Source organism: Hoplias malabaricus, chromosome 15 (assembly GCF_029633855.1).
Source record: "Hoplias malabaricus isolate fHopMal1 chromosome 15, fHopMal1.hap1, whole genome shotgun sequence".
Lineage (NCBI taxonomy): Eukaryota > Metazoa > Chordata > Actinopteri > Characiformes > Erythrinidae > Hoplias > Hoplias malabaricus.
The window spans coordinates 13,868,972-13,891,212 of NC_089814.1; the positions used below are offsets into that span (position 1 = coordinate 13,868,972).

Here is a 22,241-nt window from a genome sequence, read left to right on the forward strand (position 1 = left end):
AGTGTGTTTTCTAGAATTACAAAAAATCAAGCAGGTTCTGAACAACTAATTCCAGCAACTCTCACCAGTAAAGATTTTATGGACTTTTTTAATAATAAAATTGAGAATATTAGACAACAAACTCTAGCCACAGGATCAAATCCATCCTGGCTGCCACCTGATGTGAATGAAATAAAACATAATATAACTGTAAAAGAAAGACTTGAAACCTTTTGCCCACTCCCACAATTAGAACTAGAGAAGATTATCACCTCCGCAAACTGTACAACTTGCACACTTGATGCAATTCCCACAAAGTTGCTCAAAGAAGTACTACCAGCTATTATTGATCCTCTTTTAACTATAGTAAACTCATCGCTTAGTCTGGGCCATGTACCCAAAACTTTTAAACTAGCAGTTATTAAACCTATGATCAAGAAACCAAATCTTGATGCTAGTACACTGTCTAATTACAGGCCTATTTCTAATCTGCCATTTCTGTCCAAGATCTTAGAAAGAGCTGTGGCCCAACAACTTAGTTCATATCTACATAAGAATCATATATATGAAAAATTCCAATCTGGATTCAGGCAACATCATAGTACAGAGACAGCTCTAGTCAAGATAACAAATGATCTTCTTCTTGCCTCTGATCAAGGCCACGTATCCCTGTTGGTGCTTCTTGACCTAAGCGCAGCCTTCGATACAATAGACCACAATATTCTCATAGAAAGGTTAGAAAACATGGTTGGAATCACAGGGACAGCCCTATTATGGTTTAAATCTTACTTAACGGAACGTTATCAATTCGTAAAAGTAAACAATCTAAATTCAAATTATTCTAAAGTAAGATTTGGAATTCCACAAGGCTCTATTTTAGGACCATTATTATTTACATTATACATGTTACCGCTAGGCACAGTTATAAGAAACCATGACATTAACTTTCACTGTTACGCAGACGACACACAATTGTATATTTCAGCCAAGCCCGATGACAAACACAGATTAAAGAAAATAGAGGACTGTGTAAAAGACGTGAAAGGCTGGATGTTGCGTAATTTCCTCCTCCTAAACAGCAACAAAACAGAGGTCCTGCTTTTGGGTCCAAAAGTGACAAGAAATAAATTATCAGACTTAATTTTAAATCTAGCTAACTTTCCAGTTAAACCTGGTTCAGCAGCAAAAAATCTTGGTGTCATAATTGACCCGGATTTATCATTTGATCAACATATAGGTAGTATCACTAGGACAGCTTTTTTACATCTTCGCAATATTGCTAAGATTAGAAATGCCTTATCCCTCCAGGACGCAGAAACATTAGTACATGCCTTTATTACTTCAAGGCTTGACTACTGTAACGCACTACTGTCAGGATGCACCAGCAGCAATTTAAGAAAACTTCAACTAGTTCAAAATGCTGCAGCTAGGGTCCTCACTAAAACTAGAAAATTTGAACATATCAGCCCAGTTTTATCATCACTTCATTGGCTGCCTGTTAAATTCCGCATTGACTACAAAATTTTGTTATTAACATATAAAGCTCTACATGGGCTTGCTCCTGAATATCTTCAAGATACAATTTCCTATTATGAGCCCCCACGTTCACTCAGATCACAGAATACTGGATTTTTAAATGTTCCCAGAATTCAGAAGGCCTCAGCTGGGGGAAGAGCCTTTTCTTATAAAGCCCCCCAACTCTGGAATGATCTTCCAGAAAATGTTCGGGACTCAGACACAGTCGCAATCTTCAAATGTAGGCTAAAAACTAATTTGTTTAGTTTATCATTTGGTAGCTAATGCTCCCCCATAGATAAAGGCGGCAGATCCGGGGGGTCCATGGACACAGGGAATTATAGTAAACTGAGATGCTGGTGCTGTCGTCCCGCCGTTTCTCGCGATCACTCAGGTTTGTTGACGGTGGAGCGGAGGGATGCCAGTGTTTCAGGATGCTCCCGTGTCTGTGTGTCCTCCTGGTTCTCTCCTTTTAGTTAATGCTGTCATAGTCAGATCTGCCGGAGTCATTAGCCACACTCTGGAAATTTTCATATTTTCTACTTTACAAACACAAAACAGTTCAAAACTAATTCCATCCCTTTACATCTTTCCGAGTAAACGACTGCCCACCTGTCTGTCTGGACACTGATGGATGACTGTCGAGATCCTCCTCCACGCTTCAGACCAGCTGCCCACGCTCCAGCAACCACCAAGTGCCTTGAAGCTGTCCCTACACTGAAGTTCTCATGGACTACTAACTATCATCACCAGTAGATTGACCAGAGGAGGATGGGTCACCCCTTGTGAGCCTTGGTTCCTCCCAAGGTTTCTTCCTCAGCTGGGGGAGTTTTTCCTTGCCACTGTCGCCCCTGGCTTGCTCACTTGAGGGTTTTACATTTGTCTTTACATTTCATGTCAAATCTTGTCTTACTGGAATTCTGTGAAGCTGCTTTGTGACAACATCAGTTGTGAAAAGCGCTATATAAATAAATTTGATTTGATTTGATTTAATCATTGCAATTTTTTCAATTTAAACATATTCTGTGACACTGATTATTATTATTCCTTTTCTTATCTTATTCCAGGTCAGCTGGTTATTGTCTTGAGTGGGAATTCCATTGAATATATATTCTAAAATATCTACATAAATAAATTGTCTGTTAAATGAATTAATTCATAGTTTATTTGATGTGAAATGTCCCATTCAGGGTAAGACAATTTCAAGAAAATTTCACAAATACATGGTACAGGTTTAGTGTTGCCTCCTGAAGACTGTAAACTGTAGTATATCGCCAGCTTTATAAAACACTCTGATACATTTCTCTACAATGCATAATTTTGACATCAAATTCCTCTTTCAATCCTTAATAAAATGTGTTTTAAAAACAGGTCAAAGGATATTCCATCAAATAATAATACATGGTGCTTATATTTTAAATTAAAGATACTCTGATTGAAATGCAGAGGCCCCAAACAGCTCCAGGTTCCTGAGTTCAAACCCATCCATAAAATCAAGAAACATAAGCTGAGAATACATATTTTGTAAATCAAAATGATCACTGATTATGTGTTGCGTTATTTTAACCAAATCTGTTTTGTGCAAAATATAGCTTTCAAACAAGTATTATATTTATATTTTAAAAAGTTTACTTGCAAAACTAATAAATAAAAAGTTAATCAGTGTAAAAGTAAAAAAAAGGCAGCACATTATATGCACAGCAATTGAGAGCTAATATATGTCAACGTTGTTTTCCCCTTAGAAATGTTCCAAATCAGCCCAATTTCTTAGTCTGATCTCACAATAAATCACATTCCATGGGACAATTTGTTCATTACTATGTCTAGTCTTTATTTTAGCCAGTTGTGGCTTTAAGCAGTGCACTTATACATTGCACTTAGAGCCCTGAATAAAACAATATTCATATGCAACAGTGGGAGAAGTAACAGCATATTCTCCTCCATTAAAAAATGTCTGAAGTACCCTTGAGCAAGACCTTTAACCCCAAACTGCCCCAAGAGTGCCAGTGTGGCTGCCCACCACCCCAGGTGTCTGTGTTCACTGCCCCACATCACTAGCAGGGGCATATCTGGTGCATGCAGTCAGACAGCTTGTAAGGTCATGCCTGCGAACACACTCTCTTTCCTGGCTGCTCAGTGCACATCCACTGGCTACTGACCTGTCAAATATCTGTTGTGGCTAGTGCTATGAAAGTGTCATAGATGGAAATACAGCTCATTAAGTCAATAGACCTTCTGAAGAAGGTATGTATCTGTTGCCAAACCAGAGCAGACAGAGCTTTAAAACTTTTGTTGGCTCTATATTTTCTACTAGTTAAAAAGCCCATTGCTCATGTTTAGAGTCAGTAATGTATCAAAGCATTCAGAAAGCCTTCTGTTGAGCTTCTGAAGTCCTAAATATGAAATGAGCTTGATTGGCTGCATATACTGAATGATAATATCTAAATAATCTTCCTTTTGTCATTACAAAACTTTGATTACACTTTCAAAACAAATTGTAAGATAGTGTACAGATTTGGATATCCAAATATTTACTCAAGATATTTCTTAGATTTTAGAACCCATCAGTTGTAAGAGGCAGAGGTATTATAATTGGATATGATAATAATAACAAGGGATTTTACAAGGGTTATAGAGGATGCAAGATAGACAAGAATCCCAGTTAGACAAGGTTACCGTATGAGCTGTTCTAATAACAAATGTCTGTTTCTCTGCATAGTTCTGACATACAAAAGGCTGAAAGTCAGCATATTTTTCAAAATGAAAAATGATTTTTACTGATTTAATTGATTGCATTTTGTAAATATAAGCAAATTTAGAATTTGCTACCTGCAGTACACAAAAAGTTGGGACTTCAACTGTTCAAACGTCAGTGGTCACTGTTGTGTGATTCTTCTCTATGTGAGACTCGTTGACACGACTCAAGACATTGTTTTTCATCATTTATCTGCGATAGATGTGGACTGCAGGCAAACTAGTCAAGCACAGATATTCTGTGTCTACAAATCCACACTGTCTTAGCACATACAGAATGAAGCCCCACATTGTTTTGCTAATAACCATCGAGTTCCCAGGAATTACCTGAATGGCAGCTTATGTCTCTCTAAAATCCCAATAAATACCTCCACATGAATGGTATCTTCCTAAATATGTAGGTCATTCACATTTAGCGGCTGTTTTGAACATTTGAGTTGAACTTAGAGCTGAGATCTCTGCAGTATATAGTTGGCTTTCTCCTAATATAGTTCCAGGTCAAACTTCTTGAAGTAGCAGTGGACTGCATTAGGTGACAGAAGTTTTCCAAACTACCCATAAGTCAATGTGACTATAATTATCACAGTAGCAAGATACAATATTATGTCAAACAGATTGAGAGATAGCTACGAGCCACAACTTTCCTAACATGTGAAGGAAGCTTTGGTGAATGCTTATTTATAACTTTTATATTCACCCATTAATAGAAGATAAAATATATATATTTTTTTCCAAATGGTGTAACTTGTTTGATTTCACACTATGATTTTTGTTCCCTTTATTGTAGCGTTAAGCCCAATTTTATTTAAAAAAATACAGTTAACTCTGCCAATAAAAACATAAATGTTCTCTTTGTACTTTTTCAGTTAAATAATTGTTCACTTGAACAAACAAATTGCATATTCTTGTGTTTATTGCATTCTACAAAATATCCTAGCTTTTCCAAAAGAGAGTTAGTACATGAGTAAGTAAATTTAAATATGTACTTATTTTTATGTCTTTTTCTGTTTATCTCTTAATTATTCTTTTAAACATCATGTTGATTGTAACCATTATACTGGACAAGTCACTACATAAACCAATGTATATATTTGTCTGCAATTTGTGTTTTAATGAAGTTTATGGGACAACAGGGTTTTATCCATGATTTATTTTGATCATCAAATGAAATTTCATACAGTGAGTGTATGACACAGGTGGCTATAATATATTAATCTTTTATGTGTGAGTACACAATTTTAGTGCTAATGGCTTATGACAGATATGTGGCCATATGCAGACCTTTAGAATATCACAGTATTATAAAAACCAACACAGTGGCTAAAGCTCTGATATACTCCTGGGCTTTTCCTTTTATTTTAGGGCTTCCAATTATTATACTCACCATTCAAATGCCATTATGTGGATCAACTATAGACAAACTGTATTGTCATAACTGGTCTATAGTCAAGTTGTCTTGCATACCCAGTACAGCACTCAATGCATATGTCTTTTTTGCAATTTGTGTATTTATGGCACATGCTTTGGTTGTTCTGCTTTCCTATCAAAGATTGGTGTTTGCTTGTAGAAATTCTCGTGATAACAAAAAGAAATTTATGCAGACCTGTGGCCCACATTTACTGTCTCTGCTGAATTTTACTACAGCTGTGCTGTTTGACTTAATGTTCAGTCGCTATGGATCAAAGGATTTTCCAGAGTCTCTGCGCAATTTATTTTCAAGTCTTTGTTATCCCACCTCTTCTTAATCCACTTATGTATGGTCTTAAGCTGTTGGAGGTACGCAGGAGACTAAAGGCATAAGAAACTGACTTCATTTTAAAGGTGTTGTAAAATTCTGCATCGTTATAAACTTTTTTATTTTTTTTTAATTACCAGGGTCATTTCCAATCACTGTGTATGTCTTGTACCTGTAAAATCCCATGTGTGATTATTTGTCCTTGTCCAGAACGTAGTCCCTGTACCTATGCCTGTTTAAGTTCCTTGTTGCTCCATCTGTGTATGGTGGAGTTCATGGTCTGTCACAGTTTTCTTTTTCAGGTTCCACTGTTGTATACTCATTCGTCTCCTTTGTTATATCTATCTATTTCACAGAACCAAACAATTATTTTCATCATCAAATGATATTTCATACATTGGGTATATGACACAGGTATGTATTATATATTCATCTATTATGTGTAAGTATACAGTATATTGATAATGGCTTATGACAGATATGTGGCCATATGTAAACCATTAGAATATCACAACATTTTTAGAAGCCAGACTGTGGTTAAAACTATACTATACTAATGGATTTTTCTTTTTATTATAGGGCTCCCAAATATTATGTTTACCAGTCAACTGCCATTATGTGGATCAACTATAGACAATGTCAATGTGCATAGCTTAATGCATCTCTACATATTTATGGCACATGCTGTAATTGTGCTGTTTTCCTATCAGAGGTTAATTGTTGCTTGTAGAAATTCTAGTGACAACAAAAAAGTTCATACAAACCTGCGGCCCACATTTAGTATCTCTACTCAATTTTATTATAGCTGTGTTTTTTGATTTGTTGTTTAGACATTATGGGGCAAAGGACTTTCCAGAACATCTATGAAACGATTTTCAGTTTGAGATTCTTGTCATTCCACCTTTTCGTAACCCTCTTATTTATGGTCTTAAACTTTCAGCAATTCGCAAAAGACTTTTTCTTAAGTGTAAGAAACATAAGAATGAGTTTTCTGTACATTCAAATACCTGCTGTAGATTACTAGGTTAAAACGTTAATTGTGACTTTTTCACTGTATTTCTTTAACAAAATAATTTAGTTGTGCATATCCTGCTTGTGAGTGAGCATTTGTTTCCTTAATATTATAAATGCAGATATTATATAAACAATAAGACTATTTAATAAACACCAAATCAGTCACTTTAAAAACTCATGTCTAAAATCATTGTGTACATAAAAATAAATAGCTTAAAAATACTTTGAATCAGTAATCATTACAATTACAATTTACAATTTACAAAGAGTTTATTGTCATTTGCATAGTAAGGAACAGGTTCCGTGTACAATGAAATTCTTTCTTTGCTCCTCACCAAGAATGCCAAATGGAAGAGAAAATACAATGAATAACTAGATGTCTAATAAAGTGCAAAGTTCACTGAGATATATACATAGGTGAACGGTAAAGTGAACGAGTGCTACAATCACAAACAGCAATAAGTAGAAACAATCATTTTTGTGACAGTAAATGACAGAGGCATGTATACATGTTGACAGTAAAGTGCAGCGTTATTTCTGAGGTAGGTTCAGGAGTCTGATGGCAGTGGGGAAGAAAGAGTTCTTTAACCTAGTGGTCTTGCATTTGACACTTCTGTACCTCTGGCCTGAGGGCAAAAGTGTGAACAGTCCATGCTGGGGGTGGATGGGGTCTTTAAGGATGGAGGCAGCTCTCCTGCGGACTCTCTGGTGATAGATGCTTTGCAGAGAGGGTAGTGGAGTCCCGGTGATCTTCTCAGCAGTCTTCACCACTCTCTGCAAGCATTTTCGGTCCTTCACAGTCGTGCTGCCGTACCACACGGTGATACAGCTGGTCAGGAGGCTCTCGATGATACAGCTATAAAAATTTCTGAGGATTCTGGGTGACATCCCAAATTTTCTCAGCCTCCTCAGGAAATACAACCGTTGTTGAGCCTTTCTGACCAGCTGCATGGTGTTAAATGTCCATGTGAAGTCCTCACTGATGTGCACGTCCAGGTATTTATAGCTGCTCACCCTCTCTACTTCAAGCTCCCGAATGAACAGTGGATGATGAGGTCCTTTCTTTTTCCTCATATCCACTGTCAGCTCCTTCGTCTTGTCTGTGTTGAGGGTGAGGTTGTTGTCCTCACACCATGCTACCAGCCCAGTAACCTCCCTCCTGTAGGCCTCTTCATCTCCATCAGTGATGGGTCTTTTCACTGCAGTGTCATCTGCAAACTTGAGGATGATGTTGTCCTTGTGATAGGCGACACAGTCATGGGTGAACAGGGTGTTGTGGATGGGGCTGAGGACACATCCCTGTGGAACCCCAGTGTAGGTGGTTATACTGGCTGAGGTCCTGTTGCCAACCCTGACGGACTGGGGCCTGCCAGTCAGGAAGTCCAAAAGCCAGTGGCAGAGGGTGGGGTGCAGGCCGAGTGTGGACAGTTTGTGGGTAAGTTTGTGAGGGATGACCGTGTTAAAGGCGGAACTATAGTCCAAAAAGAGCTTCCTGATATAGGAGTCTTTGTTCTCCAGGTGAGAGAGAGAATAGTGGAGGGCAGCAGCAGTGCAATCCGTGGTGGATCTGTTGGCACGGTAGGTGTACTGCAGGGGGTCCAGGGTATACGGTATACTGCGCTGGATGTGGGTCAACACCACTCTCTCAAAGCACTTCATAATGATTGGAGTGAGTGCAACTGGCCTGTAGTCATTCAGGCAGGTGAGGGGAGTGTTTCTTGGGGAGGGGGATGATGGTTGCGGTTTTGTAGCAGGTTGGAACAATGCTCTGGCTGAGGGACAGGTTGAAAATGGAGGTGAGAACATCAGCTAACTCGTTGGCACATGCTCTGAGGGACCGCCCCGGAATGTTGTCTGGTCCTGCAGCTTTGCGAATGTTAATCCTTCTCAGAGCTCTGTATATCTGGCCTGATGATACTGAAGGTGGGGAGGAGACGGCTTGTAAGGACTGGATGTGTGTATGCCTCTCGGTGCAGCTGCTGGAGGTCTCGAAGCGAGTGTAGAAGATGTTGAGGTCATCCGGTAGGCTCTCTGTGGAGCTAATGGTGTGGGTGGTGGTCCTGTAGTCTGTGATATACTGCAAGCCTTGCCATATCTGCCTGGAGTCAGCAGTGGAGTAGAAGCTGTCCAGTTTCTCCCTGTACTGCCTCTTGGCTGCTGTGATGGCTTTACTCAGTCTGTACTTCGCAACTTTGTACTCAGTCTCATTGCCTGATTTAAATGCCAGAGAGCGAGCCTGCAGCATGTGTCATACCTGATTGTTTATCCAGGGCTTTTGGTTGGGGAACCACTGCACCTGTATGTTTTTCACATGTATCATTGCAATCTTTTCAATTTTAACATTCTGTGACACTGATTATTATTATTTCTTTTCTCATCTTATTCCAGGTCAGCTGGTTCTTGTCTTGAGTGGGAATTCCACTGATTATATACTCTAATATATCTACATAAATAAATGATTCGTTAAATGAATTAATTCATAGTTTATTTGATGTGAAATGTCGCAATCAGGGTAAGGTAATTTCAAGAAAATTTAACAAATACATGGTACAGGTTTAGTGTTGCATCCTGAAGACTGTAAACTAGTATATCACCAGCTTTATAAAACACTCTGATACATTTCTCTACAACACATAATTTTGACATCAAATTCCTCTTTCAATCCTTAATAAAAGGTGTTTTTAAAACATGTCAAAGGTTATTCCATCAAATATTAATACATGGTGCTTTTATTTTAAATTAAAGATATTTGGATTGAAATGCAGAGGCCCCAGACAGCTCCAGGTTCCTGAGTTCATGATTTCTAAACTCAGCTCTTATTGCTGTATCTGAGGAGTTTAGTTGTGTTCTCCCATATATTTTCAAGTTGAGATACTTATTGTCACACCTCTTTTGAACCCACTTATGTATGGTCTTAAACTCTCAGAGATAAACCTATCCATAAAATCAAGAAACATAAGCTGAGAATACATATTTTGTAAATCAAAATGATCACTGATTATGTGTTGCGTTATTTTAACCAAATCTGTTACATGCTATCTAATCAGCCATTGTCTTTTGTGCAAAATATAGCTTTCAAACAAGTATTATATTTATATTTTATTTGTCAAAACTAACATAAGTGTACTTGCAAAACTAACAAATGAAAAGTTAATTAGTGTAAAATAAAAAAAGGGCAGCATGTTATATGCACAGCAATTGAGAGCTAGATTATGCCAACATTTTTTTTTCTCCTTAATAATGTTCCAAATTAACTGACGCCCCCTCCAGGGTGTATTCCCACCTTGCGCCCAATGATTAGAGGTAGAGGTAGACTCTGGATGACAGGATTGCGGAGGGGACTGACAGAGGTGGACGCACTTGCTAAAACACATATACTTTAATATAACAAAACAAAGAAACAAAATGACATGACTTGGAAACAAAACGAAACGACTTGACTGGGAAAGACAATGACTTGACTCGGAGTAGGAAAGTAACAACACGACATGACTAGGAACAACAAAGAATCAACCAGGGAGCTTAAATACATGAATAGACGAGACACACCTGAAACAGATAACGAGGACGGCAGCCAAGGAGGCGGAATTAAGGCAGGACATGGGCGGAGACAAGGACAAAAACAGACAGAGTCATGTGCAGAGAGAGCACATGGCAAGGAAAACAAGCATGACAGGACGAGGGCGTGACACTGGACACACCGCGACCCTGAACTGGATAAGCGGTTACAGATAATGAATGAATGAATAATAATCTAAATCAGCCCAATTTCTTAGTCTGATCTCACAATAAAACATTCCATGGGACAATTTGTTCATTACTATGTCTAGTCTTTATTTTGGCCAGTTGTGGCTTTAAGCAGTGCACTTATACCTTACAATTAGAGTCGTGAATAAAAGAATATCTATATGCAACAGTGAGAGAAGTAACAGCATATTCTCCTCCCTTGTCTGAAACATGTCTGAAGTACCCTTGAGCAAGACCTTTAACCACAAACTGCCACCAGAGTGCCAGTGTGGCTGCCTACCAGCCCAGGTGTCTGTGTTCACTGCCCCACATCACTAGCAGGGACATAGCTGGTGGGCCTGTGTGGGCCACTGGACCTAACTGCATGCAGTCAGACAGCATGTAAGGTCATGCATGCGAACACACTCTCTTTGCTTGCTGCTCAGTGCACATCCACTGGCTGCTCAACTGTCAAATGTCTGTTGTGGCTAGTGCTATGAAAGTGTCATAGATGGAAATGGAAGGTATGTATCTGTTGCCAAACCAGGACAGATAGAGCTTTAAAACTTTTGTTGGCTCTATATTTTCTACTAGTTAAAAAGTCCATTGCTCATGTTTAGAGTCAGTAATGTATCCAAGCATTCAGAAGGCCTTCTGTTAAGCTCCTGAAGTCCTAATCATGAAATGAGCTTGCTTGGTTGCATATACTGAATGATAATATCTAAATAATCTTCCTTTTGTCATTACAAAACTTTGATTACACTTTCAAAACAAATTGTAAGATAGTGTACAGATTTGGATATCCAAATATTTACTCAAGATATTTCTTAGATTTTAGAACCCATCAGTTGTAAGAGGCAGAGGTATTATAATTGGATATGATAATAAAAACAAGGGATTTTACAAGGGTTATATAGGATGCAAGATATGCCAGAATCCCAGTTAGACAAGGTTACCGTATGAGCTGTTCTAATAACAAATGTCTGAAGTTTCTCTGCATAGTTCTGACAAACAAAAGGCTGAAAGTCAGCATTTTTTCCCAAATGAGAAATGATTTTCACTGATTTAATTGATTGCATTTTGTAAATCTAAGCAAATTTAGAATTTGCAGTACACAAAAAGTTGGGACTTCCACTGCTCAAACGTCAGTGGTCACTGTTGTGTGATTCTTCTCTGTGTGAGACTCGTTGACATGACTCAAGATATTGTTTTTCATCATTTATCTGCGATAGATGTGGACTCCAGGCAAACTAGTCAAGCACAGATATTCTGTGTCTACAAATCCACTGTCTTAGCACATACAGAATGAGGCCCAACATTGTTTTGCTGAAATAACCATCGAGTTCCCAGGAATTACCTGAAAGGCAGCTTATGTCTCTCTAAAGTCTATGTGCTACTTCCTAAACCATCAACAGAGAACGTACAAAAAATAAAAGACTATACTGCCTTCTTCATTTGTCTGTAAGAAACACAAAGCTGTAGTGTCCCATTTTTCTATTTTGGTTTTCAGAAAATGCTCAGTATTTTTTGAAGTACAAATGAGGACCAGTCTGAATAGATGGTTTTGTTTACAGCTGTCTGACCAATCTGGCACAGAAGAATATATTCAGATATGAGTTAAAATGCAGTTAATTAATTATTTAATAACTTGTCACTAAGCAAGCAGGGTCATGTGTCACTGGATTGACATGGCACTTACATATATAAAGCGTCAAGAAGCAAGAGGAGAACATTAATTGATGCCATCACACACACACATGATGAAGCTTTTTTCCCCCCACACGAGTCCTTTAGAAAGTAAGGTATTATGTTAAGTATTTTATGATTGTTTTTTGTCAACTTTCAGTGATGACTTCAGTGTATGAGAACACATCATACAATTTAATGTTGACCTTGTCTGGAATGAAGGATTTGAAATTTAAATATGTGCTTATTTTTATGTCTTTTTCTGTTTACCTCTTAATTATTCTTTTAAACATCATGTTGATTGTGACCATTTTACTGGACAAGTCACTACATAAACCAATGTATATTTTTGTCTGTAATTTGTGTTTTAATGAAGTTTATGGGACAACAGGGTTTTACCCTAAATTTATCCATGATTTGTTTTCATCATCAAATGAAATTTCATACAGTGAGTGTATGACACAGGTGGTTATTATATATTCATCTTTTATGTGTGAGTACACAATTTTAGTGATAATGGCTTATGACAGGTATGTGGCCATATGCAGACCTTTAGAATATCACAGTATTATAAAAACCAACACAGTGGCTAAGGCTCTGATATACTCTTGGGCTTTTCCTTTTATTATAGGGCTCCCAACTATTATACTCACCATTCAAATGCCATTATGTGGATCAACTATAGACAAACTGTATTGTGATAACTGGTCTATAGTCAAGTTGTCTTGCATACCCAGTACAGCACTCAATACATATGCTTTTTTTGCAATTTGTGTATTTATGGCACATGCTTTGGTTGTTCTGCTTTCCTATCAAAGACTGGTGTTTGCTTGTAGAAATTCTCGTGATAACAAAAGGAAATTTATGCAGACCTGTGGCCCACATTTACTGTCTCTGCTGAATTTTACTACAGCTGTGCTGTTTGACTTAATGTTCAGTCGCTATGGATCAAAGGATTTTCCAGAGTCTCTGCGCAATTTTTTTCAAGTTGAAGTCTTTGTCATCCCACCTCTTCTTAATCCACTTATGTATGGTCTTAAGCTGTCGGAGGTGCGCAGGAGACTTTTTAAAAGCATAAAATACTGACTTCATTTTAAAGGTGTTGTGAACTTCTGCACTGTTATAAACTTATTTATTTTTTTATCACCAGGGTCATTTCCAATCACTGTGTATGTCTTGTATCTGTAAAATCCCATGTGTGATTATCTGTCCTTGTTCAGAATGTAGTCCCTGTACCTATGCCTGTTTATGTTCCTTGTTGCTCCATCTGTGTGTGACGGAGGTCATGGTCTTTCACAGTTTTCTTTTTCAGGTTCCACTCTTGTATATATCTTGTATATATTGTTATTTCTATCTATTTCACAGAACCAAAACCATCCATGTAATAATTACGATAGAGGATCTTGCATAAAAGAACCACTGTGCAAACAACCGTAGGCATGATATGATGAAAATGTGTGTCATTTAATAGAGGATGAGTATAATTAATGAGAAATGTGCTGAGTGGAACTTAACAATAAGTAACATGGTGTGAGTAATTAATAAAAACTCCCATCTTCCACTGGAACAGAGAGTATCCTTTCATAATCCTTAAATTAAAGAATAATATAATGCACTATGTAACTTTTGGAGGAGGGTCCAATTTATTTTTTTTTTTTGATACATTTTCAGAAAATGTTCCAACTTTTCTGGAAATTGAATGTGTACAACAGGTTTGCTGAATTAAATCTGAACTCAACCAATTCTTTAAAGGAAAATACCAGTCCTTTGATGAATTTAGTGACCACGTGTTGATCAAACTGGCCAGCTGAAGACAGTTAATAAAAGCCTGCATGATGGACTCGGGTCTCAAATGTGCATACCACTGTACAGCTAGGTCTCTTTGAGGGGCAAATAAAACAATGTGACAATGCTCAAAAAATCAATCAATTTGATTTGTTCCATATATACTTCATATTTGAAGAAATATTTTTTTTCTGATATTACTGAACAACAGCTGACAGAGGTCCATGACAGAAAACTTTAATGTGCTTCAAATCTCATCAAACAAATTTACACCATACTTCACTGCAATCCTTATGTCTAAAGCATAAAATCATTGATCCCATTAAGATTATTAACTGGTGAGTGAAATATGCATTTCTAAAATTTGCAAAACCTATACAAAAACACTGTTAAGCATTCAGTATTAATATATGTAAAAAAACAATAATTGAGTTAATCACTCAAATAAAAAGGCAGTATGTAACTGTGCTCAAGTAGAACTAATATGTCATTATTTGTTTCAACACAGAGGGTCTGTGGCACTTAATTGGAGTTATATAATAACATAATTTTGGGAGTTGGACCTCGCCTGAACTCCTCATCTCAGCCCCATATATACCCCACAAATTCATGTCATTTCGGCGTTGGACAAACTTTCTTCATCTAGTTCAGGAGACAGATCTCGACTTGACTGCTTCACTACGTCAGCTTACTCCTCCATGCTGGGTCATTCCTGCTGATCCCCATATTCAGAGCCATGCTCGGCTATTATTAACCCGATGGACCCTATTTATATAGCTATTTTGCTATTCCGTTTTTTTGTCAGTGCCTCTTTCAATTGCATTTAAACAGTAATTATGTGACATAGCCATATTCAATATGTTGTTTTATTTTCTAAAGAACCTTTGCTACTCAAATATGTAATCACTTGAGGTTTTCATGCTGACCGATAAATCCAATTTTTCTATAAATTTGTCATGTTTTGACCAAAATTTTACCTAGTGCCTGCTTTTTTCCCCATATTTCTCAATGTATAGCCTTGAAATGATATTCCCATATCAGATATCTTGACACAGATTGTTAGTGTGAGGTGTCTGTTGGTTGAAAACATAAGCATTTTTGATGCTAATTTATTACATGTCATATTACTGTGACAAAATAAATTTGTAGCATCAGACGGACATATTTTTCTTGATATTCTAAGCTCTGGGATGTATGACTGATAAAGTTCTGACAGTCACAGCAGGCCCAGATTTTCAGGAATTTAGTTCAGGGCAAATATGGACAATTTCCCAACAAATAAAAAACATTTTGGTACTTTGGCAGTTTTCTCAGATGCTGATAATATTTACAATTATTATTATTATTATTATTATTATTATTATTATTATAATCTTTTTAAAAAATGATGAAATATTGCTTGTTTATTTAGAATACGCACAATAAAGAATTTTTAGCTTTTTAGTTTATATTTGTTGATCTAATACAGTATTATTTGATGTGAAATCCTTGAAAAACTATAAATCAATAATAGGAATATGTTTTTGCTGATGACTCATATATTTCTGCCCGAAGAAAGCGTGGGTTGGCGTTATGTGAGTCAAAACGAAACTGAAAGTAAACACCGTCTTTCTTTTCCCTTTGCAGCGTCTTCATTTCTGATTATAGTGAATATCATTAGAATTTTTCATGACAAGGACATAAGACAAACCTTTTGATGGAGTGCCTTGATTTTTAGGTGGTTTTCCACACTGGATTACTCCCAGAGGCTTCACAGCACTGCGATGAGAGCACTTTTTTTAGAAACGGTAGGATCTGCGCTTTCTAACGGTATACAGAGCTCACAGGCGCATTCAGACATTCAAGACTTACTTATTATATAAGTTGTGTTTTTCACCCCGCAAAATGAGGGGTTCGGGTTCAAACACAGGGCACCTTGATTTAACCTTGCTCCGGCTAAACAGCTATGGAACTGCCTGGTATTTGAAGTTACGTACGGCTGTCGCACCTGCAAACCACTTCGACTGTTCTATGCTCTGCGGTCTTTGCTCCTCCGGATCGTTTCTCCTCTCTCCTGCTTCTCCTCCCACTGTAACTGGCCTCCTGAGTGACCCCCGCATCTAAATCCAGCGCTAGCGCAGCCTCCCCTTACCTTCATCTCCGGCTACACTGCTACGGGACTGCTCATGTTTGGTAACACAATCTACCAGATTCATGGCTGCTGCTCCACTGCTATGAGCTCTATAGAGCCTTTTCCTTCTCTCCTTTCCTCTACAGAGCCTTTTCCTCTGTCCATTTCCTCCTCTCCAGCAGAACAGCCTTGGTGTTATGTGCTCTGAAACAATGACATCCTCATTGCTCACTCAGCTAACAAGAGTAACCTCTCTGCCAGTGTACAGAGCCCCTGCACAGCAATGTGATTACATCACAACATCCTTGTTCAAGGTAACACCTGAGGAGAGAGCATAAGCTGGAACTTTGGTGCTAGGAACAGCATGATTGTGAAGAGGACAGGTTGAAGGCCCACAGCGCCTGGAGGAATCAGTGCAAATGGTACCACAGATGGCAGGGTGAGGTGCAGTTGCTAGCAGAGAGATGAAGCATGAAGGTCCTCGGTGGCAAAAGCTGGAAAGTTAGAAGCTTAAAGCAATGTGGCTGCCAAGAGGAGAGAATGGAACGGCATGGGAAGGTCCACAGCAGTACATGATACAGAGTGAGGGCTGCAAAAGACAGTTGCAGTGTAATCGGAAAGAAGAGAGACTGGGTCAAAGGTCTGCAGTAGGATAAAGCAGAAGCTGCAAAGCTAGGGCTGGGAGAAGGTTAGCTGCAAGAAGAGAGGCAGAAAGTAAGATCCAGCAGGAGAGAGTGCATGCCGTACAGTGGATGCAGGGCGCTGTTTGTTTATGAGGGGAAGGCATAGGGATGAGCATCGACGGCCATTTCTGAGGAGAGAGCGCAAGCTGCGAAGTTGGAGGTGGGAGGTGCAGCAGCAAAGCTAGGGGTTGGGATGGAAGTCTGTGGCATTAGAGAGGAGGGCTGTAAAGGAAGAGGCAGAATGCAGCGAAACCGCAAGGTGAAGGGGATTATGATGAAGGTCCAGATCAGGAGAGAGGGTGTGCTGTAAAGGAAGAGGCAGGGTGTGGGACAGCCACAAAGGGGAGAGGATTAGGACATGGTCCGTAATAGCACCCGAGAGGACGATGAGCTGGAAAGTCTGAGACTGGGAGTAGTGCAGCAGCAAACAAAGTGAGGGATGAAGGTACACCTTAGCACCTGAAAACAGAGCAGGAGCTGGAAGCTGTAGAGTGTGAGCAGCAAGGTAGAACAGGAGAGGGTCTGATACAATAGCCCACAGCACCATCTGAAAAGAGTACAAACTGGAAGCCGGAGGGTAGGAGCAGCACAGCAGCAGAGGAGTCAGGATGAGGGTCTGCAGCAGCACCTGAATAGGAAAGTGAGAATTGTAAGGTTAGAGGGTTGTATGGCACAACCGCAAATGGAAGAGGTTGGGATGAGCGTCAACGAAGTACACAAGCTGCTGATGTAGAGGCTGGGAGAATGAGACGATAATGAGAGCAAATCTAGGATGAGGAAGCTGTGCAGCAAGGAGACTGCATGTAGTGCCCAGAGGGCCAGACAGGAGGCAGGCCAGGCAACAGTAACCTGTAGAGGTGGTGCGAGCTGGAATGTATAATGCATAGTGCGGCAGCTGCCGTGGGGTAGAGGATGGGATGAAGAAAGAGGGTGGGTGAGTGAAATGAAAATGAATCAGTAATAAGGAAGTCATGCAGTAAAGAGACCATGTCGAGTGCCCAGAGCGCTGGACAGGAGACAAGGCCCGCAGCAGCAGATAAATGGAGGGGTGGGATGATGCATAGAAACAGATGTAGAGGAAGAGAAAGAGGGATTAGGATTATAAAGGGAGGGGTGGGATGATGCATAGAGACAGATGTAGAGAGGAGGAGCAAAGGAGGGGTTGGGATGATGTGTAGAGTGTATAAGAGGGAACAAAACGTGCAAGGTGACGTGTTTCAGAGCATGTTACTGGAACGCCGAGGCTGTTCTGCTGGAGAGGAGGAAATGGGAGTCTCAAGGCGCTGTAGAGCTTGTAGCTGTGGAGCAGCAGCCGTGATGATGGTAGATTCCCAAACACGAGGCAGTCCCCTAGCAGCAGCTCAGAATATGGGGATCAGCAGGAATGACCCAGCACGAAGGAGCAAACTGACATAGTGAAGCAGTTGAGTCGAGATCCGTCTCCTGAACTAAATGAAGCAAGTTTGTCCGACGCGGAATTGATGTGAATTTGCGGGGTATATATAGGGCTGAGAGGAGGAGTTCAGGCATGTGCCTACTCCCAAAACTATGTTATTACATAACTTCAATTATTTTTTATCATCAAATGATATTTCATACATTGGGTATATGACACAGGTATGTATTATATATTCATCTATTATGTGTGAGTATACAGTATATTGATAATGGCTTATGACAGATATGTGGCCATATGTAAACCATTAGAATATCACAACATTTTAAGAAGCCAGACTGTGACTAAAGCTATTCTATACTCAAGGATTTTTCCTTTTATTATAGGGCTCCCAGATATTATAGTTACCAGTCAACTGCAAATATGTGAATCAACTATAGACAATGTCAATGTGCAGAGCTTAATGCATCTCTCCATATTTATGGCACATGCTGTAATTGTGCTGTTTTCCTATCAGAGGTTAATGGTTGCTTGTAGAATTTCTAGTGACAACAAAAAAAAGTTCATACAAACATGCGGGCCACATTTAGTGTCAATACTAAATTTTACTTTAGCTGTGCATTTTGATTTGTTGTTTAGCATTTATGGGGTGAAGGACTTTCCAGAACATCTACGAAATGCTTTTCAGCCTGAGATTCTTGTCATTCCACCTCTTGGTAACCCTCTTATGTATGGTCTTAAACTTTCAGCAATTTGCAAAAGAGTTTATTGTCATTTGCATAGTAAGGAACAGGTTCCGTGTACAATGAAATTCTTTCTTTGCTCCTCACCAAGAATGCCAAATGGAAGAAAAAATACAATGAATAACTAGATATCTAATAAAGTGCAAAGTTCACTGAGATATATACATAGGTGAACGGTAAAGTGAACGAGTGCTACAATCACAAACAGCAATAAGTAGAAACAATCATTTGTGTGACAGTAAATGACAGAGGCATGTATACATGTTGACAGTAAAGTGCAGGGTTATTTCTGAGGTAGGTTCAGGAGTCTGATGGCAGTGGGGAAGAAAGAGTTCTTTAACCTAGTGGTCTTACATTTGACACTTCTGTACCTCCGGCCTGAGGGCAGAAGTGTGAACAGTCCATGCTGGGGGTGGATGGGGTCTTTAAGGATGGAGGCAGCTCTCCTGCGGACTCTCTGGTGGTAGATGCTTTGCAGAGAGGGTAGTGGAGTCCCTGTGATCTTCTCAGCAGTCTTCACCACTCTCTGCAAGCATTTTCGGTCCATCACAGTCGTGCTGCCGTACCACACAGTGATACAGCTGGTCAGGAGGCTCTCAATGACACAGCTATAAAAATTTCTGAGGATTCTGGGTGACATCCCACTTTTTCTCAGCCTCCTCAGGAAATACAACCATTGCTGAGCCTTTCTGACCAGCTGCATGGTGTTAAATGTCCATGTGAAGTCCTCACTGATGTGCACGCCCAGGTATTTAAAGCTGCTAACCCTCTCTACTTCAAGCTCCCGAATGAACAGTGGCTGATAAGATCTTTTATTTTTCCTCATATCCACTATTAGCTCCTTCGTTGTTGTCCTCACACCATGCTACAAGCCCGGTAACCTCCCTCCTGTAGGCCTCTTCATCTCCATCAGTGATGGGTCTTTTCACTGCAGTGTCATCTGCGAACTTGAGGATGATGTTGTCCTTGTGATAGGCGACACAGTCATGGGTGAACAGGGTGTTGAGGATGGGGCTGAGGACACATCCCTGCCAATCAGGAAGTCCAATAGCCAGTGGCAGCGGGTGGGGTGCAGGCCGAGTGTGGACAGTTTGTGGGTAAGTTTGTGAGGGATGACCGTGTTAAAGGCGGAACTATAGTCCAAAAAGAGCATCCTGATATAGGAGTCTTTGTTCTCCAGGTGAGAGAGAGAATAGTGGAGGGCAGCAGCAGTGCAATCCGAGGTGGATCTGTTGGCACTGTAGGTGTACTGCAGGGTGTCCAGGGTATCCGGTATACTGCGCTGGATGTGGGTCAACACCACTCTCTCAAAGCACTTCATAATGATCAGAGTGAGTACCACTGGCCTGTAGTCATTCAGGCAGGTGAGGGGCGGTTTCTTTGGGAGGGGGATGATGGTTTTGGTTTTGTAGCTGGTTGGAACAATGCTCTGGCTGATGGACAGGTTGAAAATGGAGGTGAGAACCTAAGCTAACTCATTAGCACATGCTCTGAAAGACCGCCCCGGGAATGTTGTCTGGTCCTGCCGCTTTGCGAATGTTAATCCTTCTCAGAGCTCTGCATATCTGGCCTGATGATACTGAAGGTGGGAATGAGAGGGCTTGTAAGGACTGGGTGTCTAAGGACTATCGGTGCTGCTGCTGGAGATCTCAAAGCGAGTGTAGAAGTTGTTGAGGTCATCCGGTAGGCTGTCTGTAGAGCTGATTGTGTGGGTGGTGGTCCTGTAGTCTGTGATATGCTGCAAGCCTTGGCATAATAAGAGTCAGCAGTGGAGTAGAAGCTGTCCAGTTTCTCCCTGTACTGTCTCTTGGCTGCTGTGATGGCTTTACTCAGTCTGTACTTCGCAGCTTTGTACTCAGTCTCATTGCCTGATTTAAATGCCAGAGAGCGAGCCTGCAGCATGTCGTACTTGACTGTTGATCCAGGGCTTCTGGTTGGGGAACCACTGCACCTGTATGTTTTTCACATGTGTCATTGCAATCTTTTCAATTTAAACATATTCTGTGACATTGATTATTATTATTTATTTTCTTATATTATTCCAGGTCAGCTGGTCATTGTCTTGAGTGGGAATTCCACTGCAACCAGGGTAAGGTAATTTCAAGAAAATTTAACAAATACATGGTACAGGTTTAGTGTTGCATCCTGAAGACTGTAAACTAGTATATCACCAGCTTTATAAAACACTCTGATACATTTCTCTACAACACATAATTTTGACATCAAATTCCTCTTTCAATCCTTAATAAAATGTGTTTTAAAACATGTCAAAGGTTATTCCATCAAATATTAATACATGGTGCTTATATTTTAAAATAAAAATACTCTGACTGAAATGCAGAGGCCCCACACAGCTCCAGGTTCCTGAGTTCATGATTTCTAAACTTAGCTCTTATCACTGTATCTGAGGAGTTTAGTTGTGTTCTCCCATATATTTTTAAGTTGAGATACTTATTGTCCCACCCCTTTTTAACCCACTTATGTATGGTCTTAAGCTCTCAGAGATAAACCTATTCATAAAATCAAGAAACATAAGCTGAGAATACATGTTTTGTAAATCAAAATGATCACAAATATGTTACATGCTATCTACTCGGCCATTGTCTTTTGTGAATGATAGCTTTCAAAGAGGTATTATATTTATATTTTATTTGTCAAAACTAACATAAGTGTACTTGCTAAACTAATAAATGAAAAGTTAATTAGTGTAAAAGTAAATATTTTTTTTCTCCTTAGGAATGTCCCAATTTCTTAGTCTGATCTCACAACAAAACACATTCCATGGGACAATTTGTTCATTACTATGTCTAGTCTTTATTTTGGCCAGTTGTGGCTTGAAGCAGTGCACTTATAAATTACACTTAGAGCCCTGAATAAAATAATATCTATATGCAACAGTGAGAGAAGTAACAACATATTCTCCTCCCTTAAAAACATGTCTGAAGTACCCTTGAGCAAGACATTTAACCACAAACTGCCACCAGAGTGTCAGTGTGGCTGCCTACCAGCCCAGTTGTCTGTGTTCACTGCCCCACATCAGTAGCAGGGACATAGCTGGTGGGCCTGTGTGGGCCACTGGACCTAACTGCATGCAGTCAGACAGCATGTAAGGTCA

General features: G+C 39.5%; 1 protein-coding gene and 1 pseudogene across 1 annotated transcript; both read left to right on the forward strand.

Moving 5' to 3' along the window:
• The first annotated feature begins 5,242 nt into the window (after nucleotides 1-5,242).
• LOC136668743 (olfactory receptor 52E2-like) lies at nucleotides 5,243-6,048 on the forward strand (annotated as a pseudogene).
• Nucleotides 6,049-10,485: 4,437 nt separating this feature from the next.
• Nucleotides 10,486-13,495, forward strand: LOC136668744 (olfactory receptor 52D1-like). The gene is made up of 2 exons (XM_066646426.1): nucleotides 10,486-10,651; nucleotides 12,570-13,495. The coding sequence occupies exons 1-2, from the start codon at nucleotides 10,486-10,488 to the stop codon at nucleotides 13,493-13,495; spliced, it is 1,092 nt and encodes a 363-aa protein (XP_066502523.1).
• Nucleotides 13,496-22,241: the final 8,746 nt, after the last annotated feature.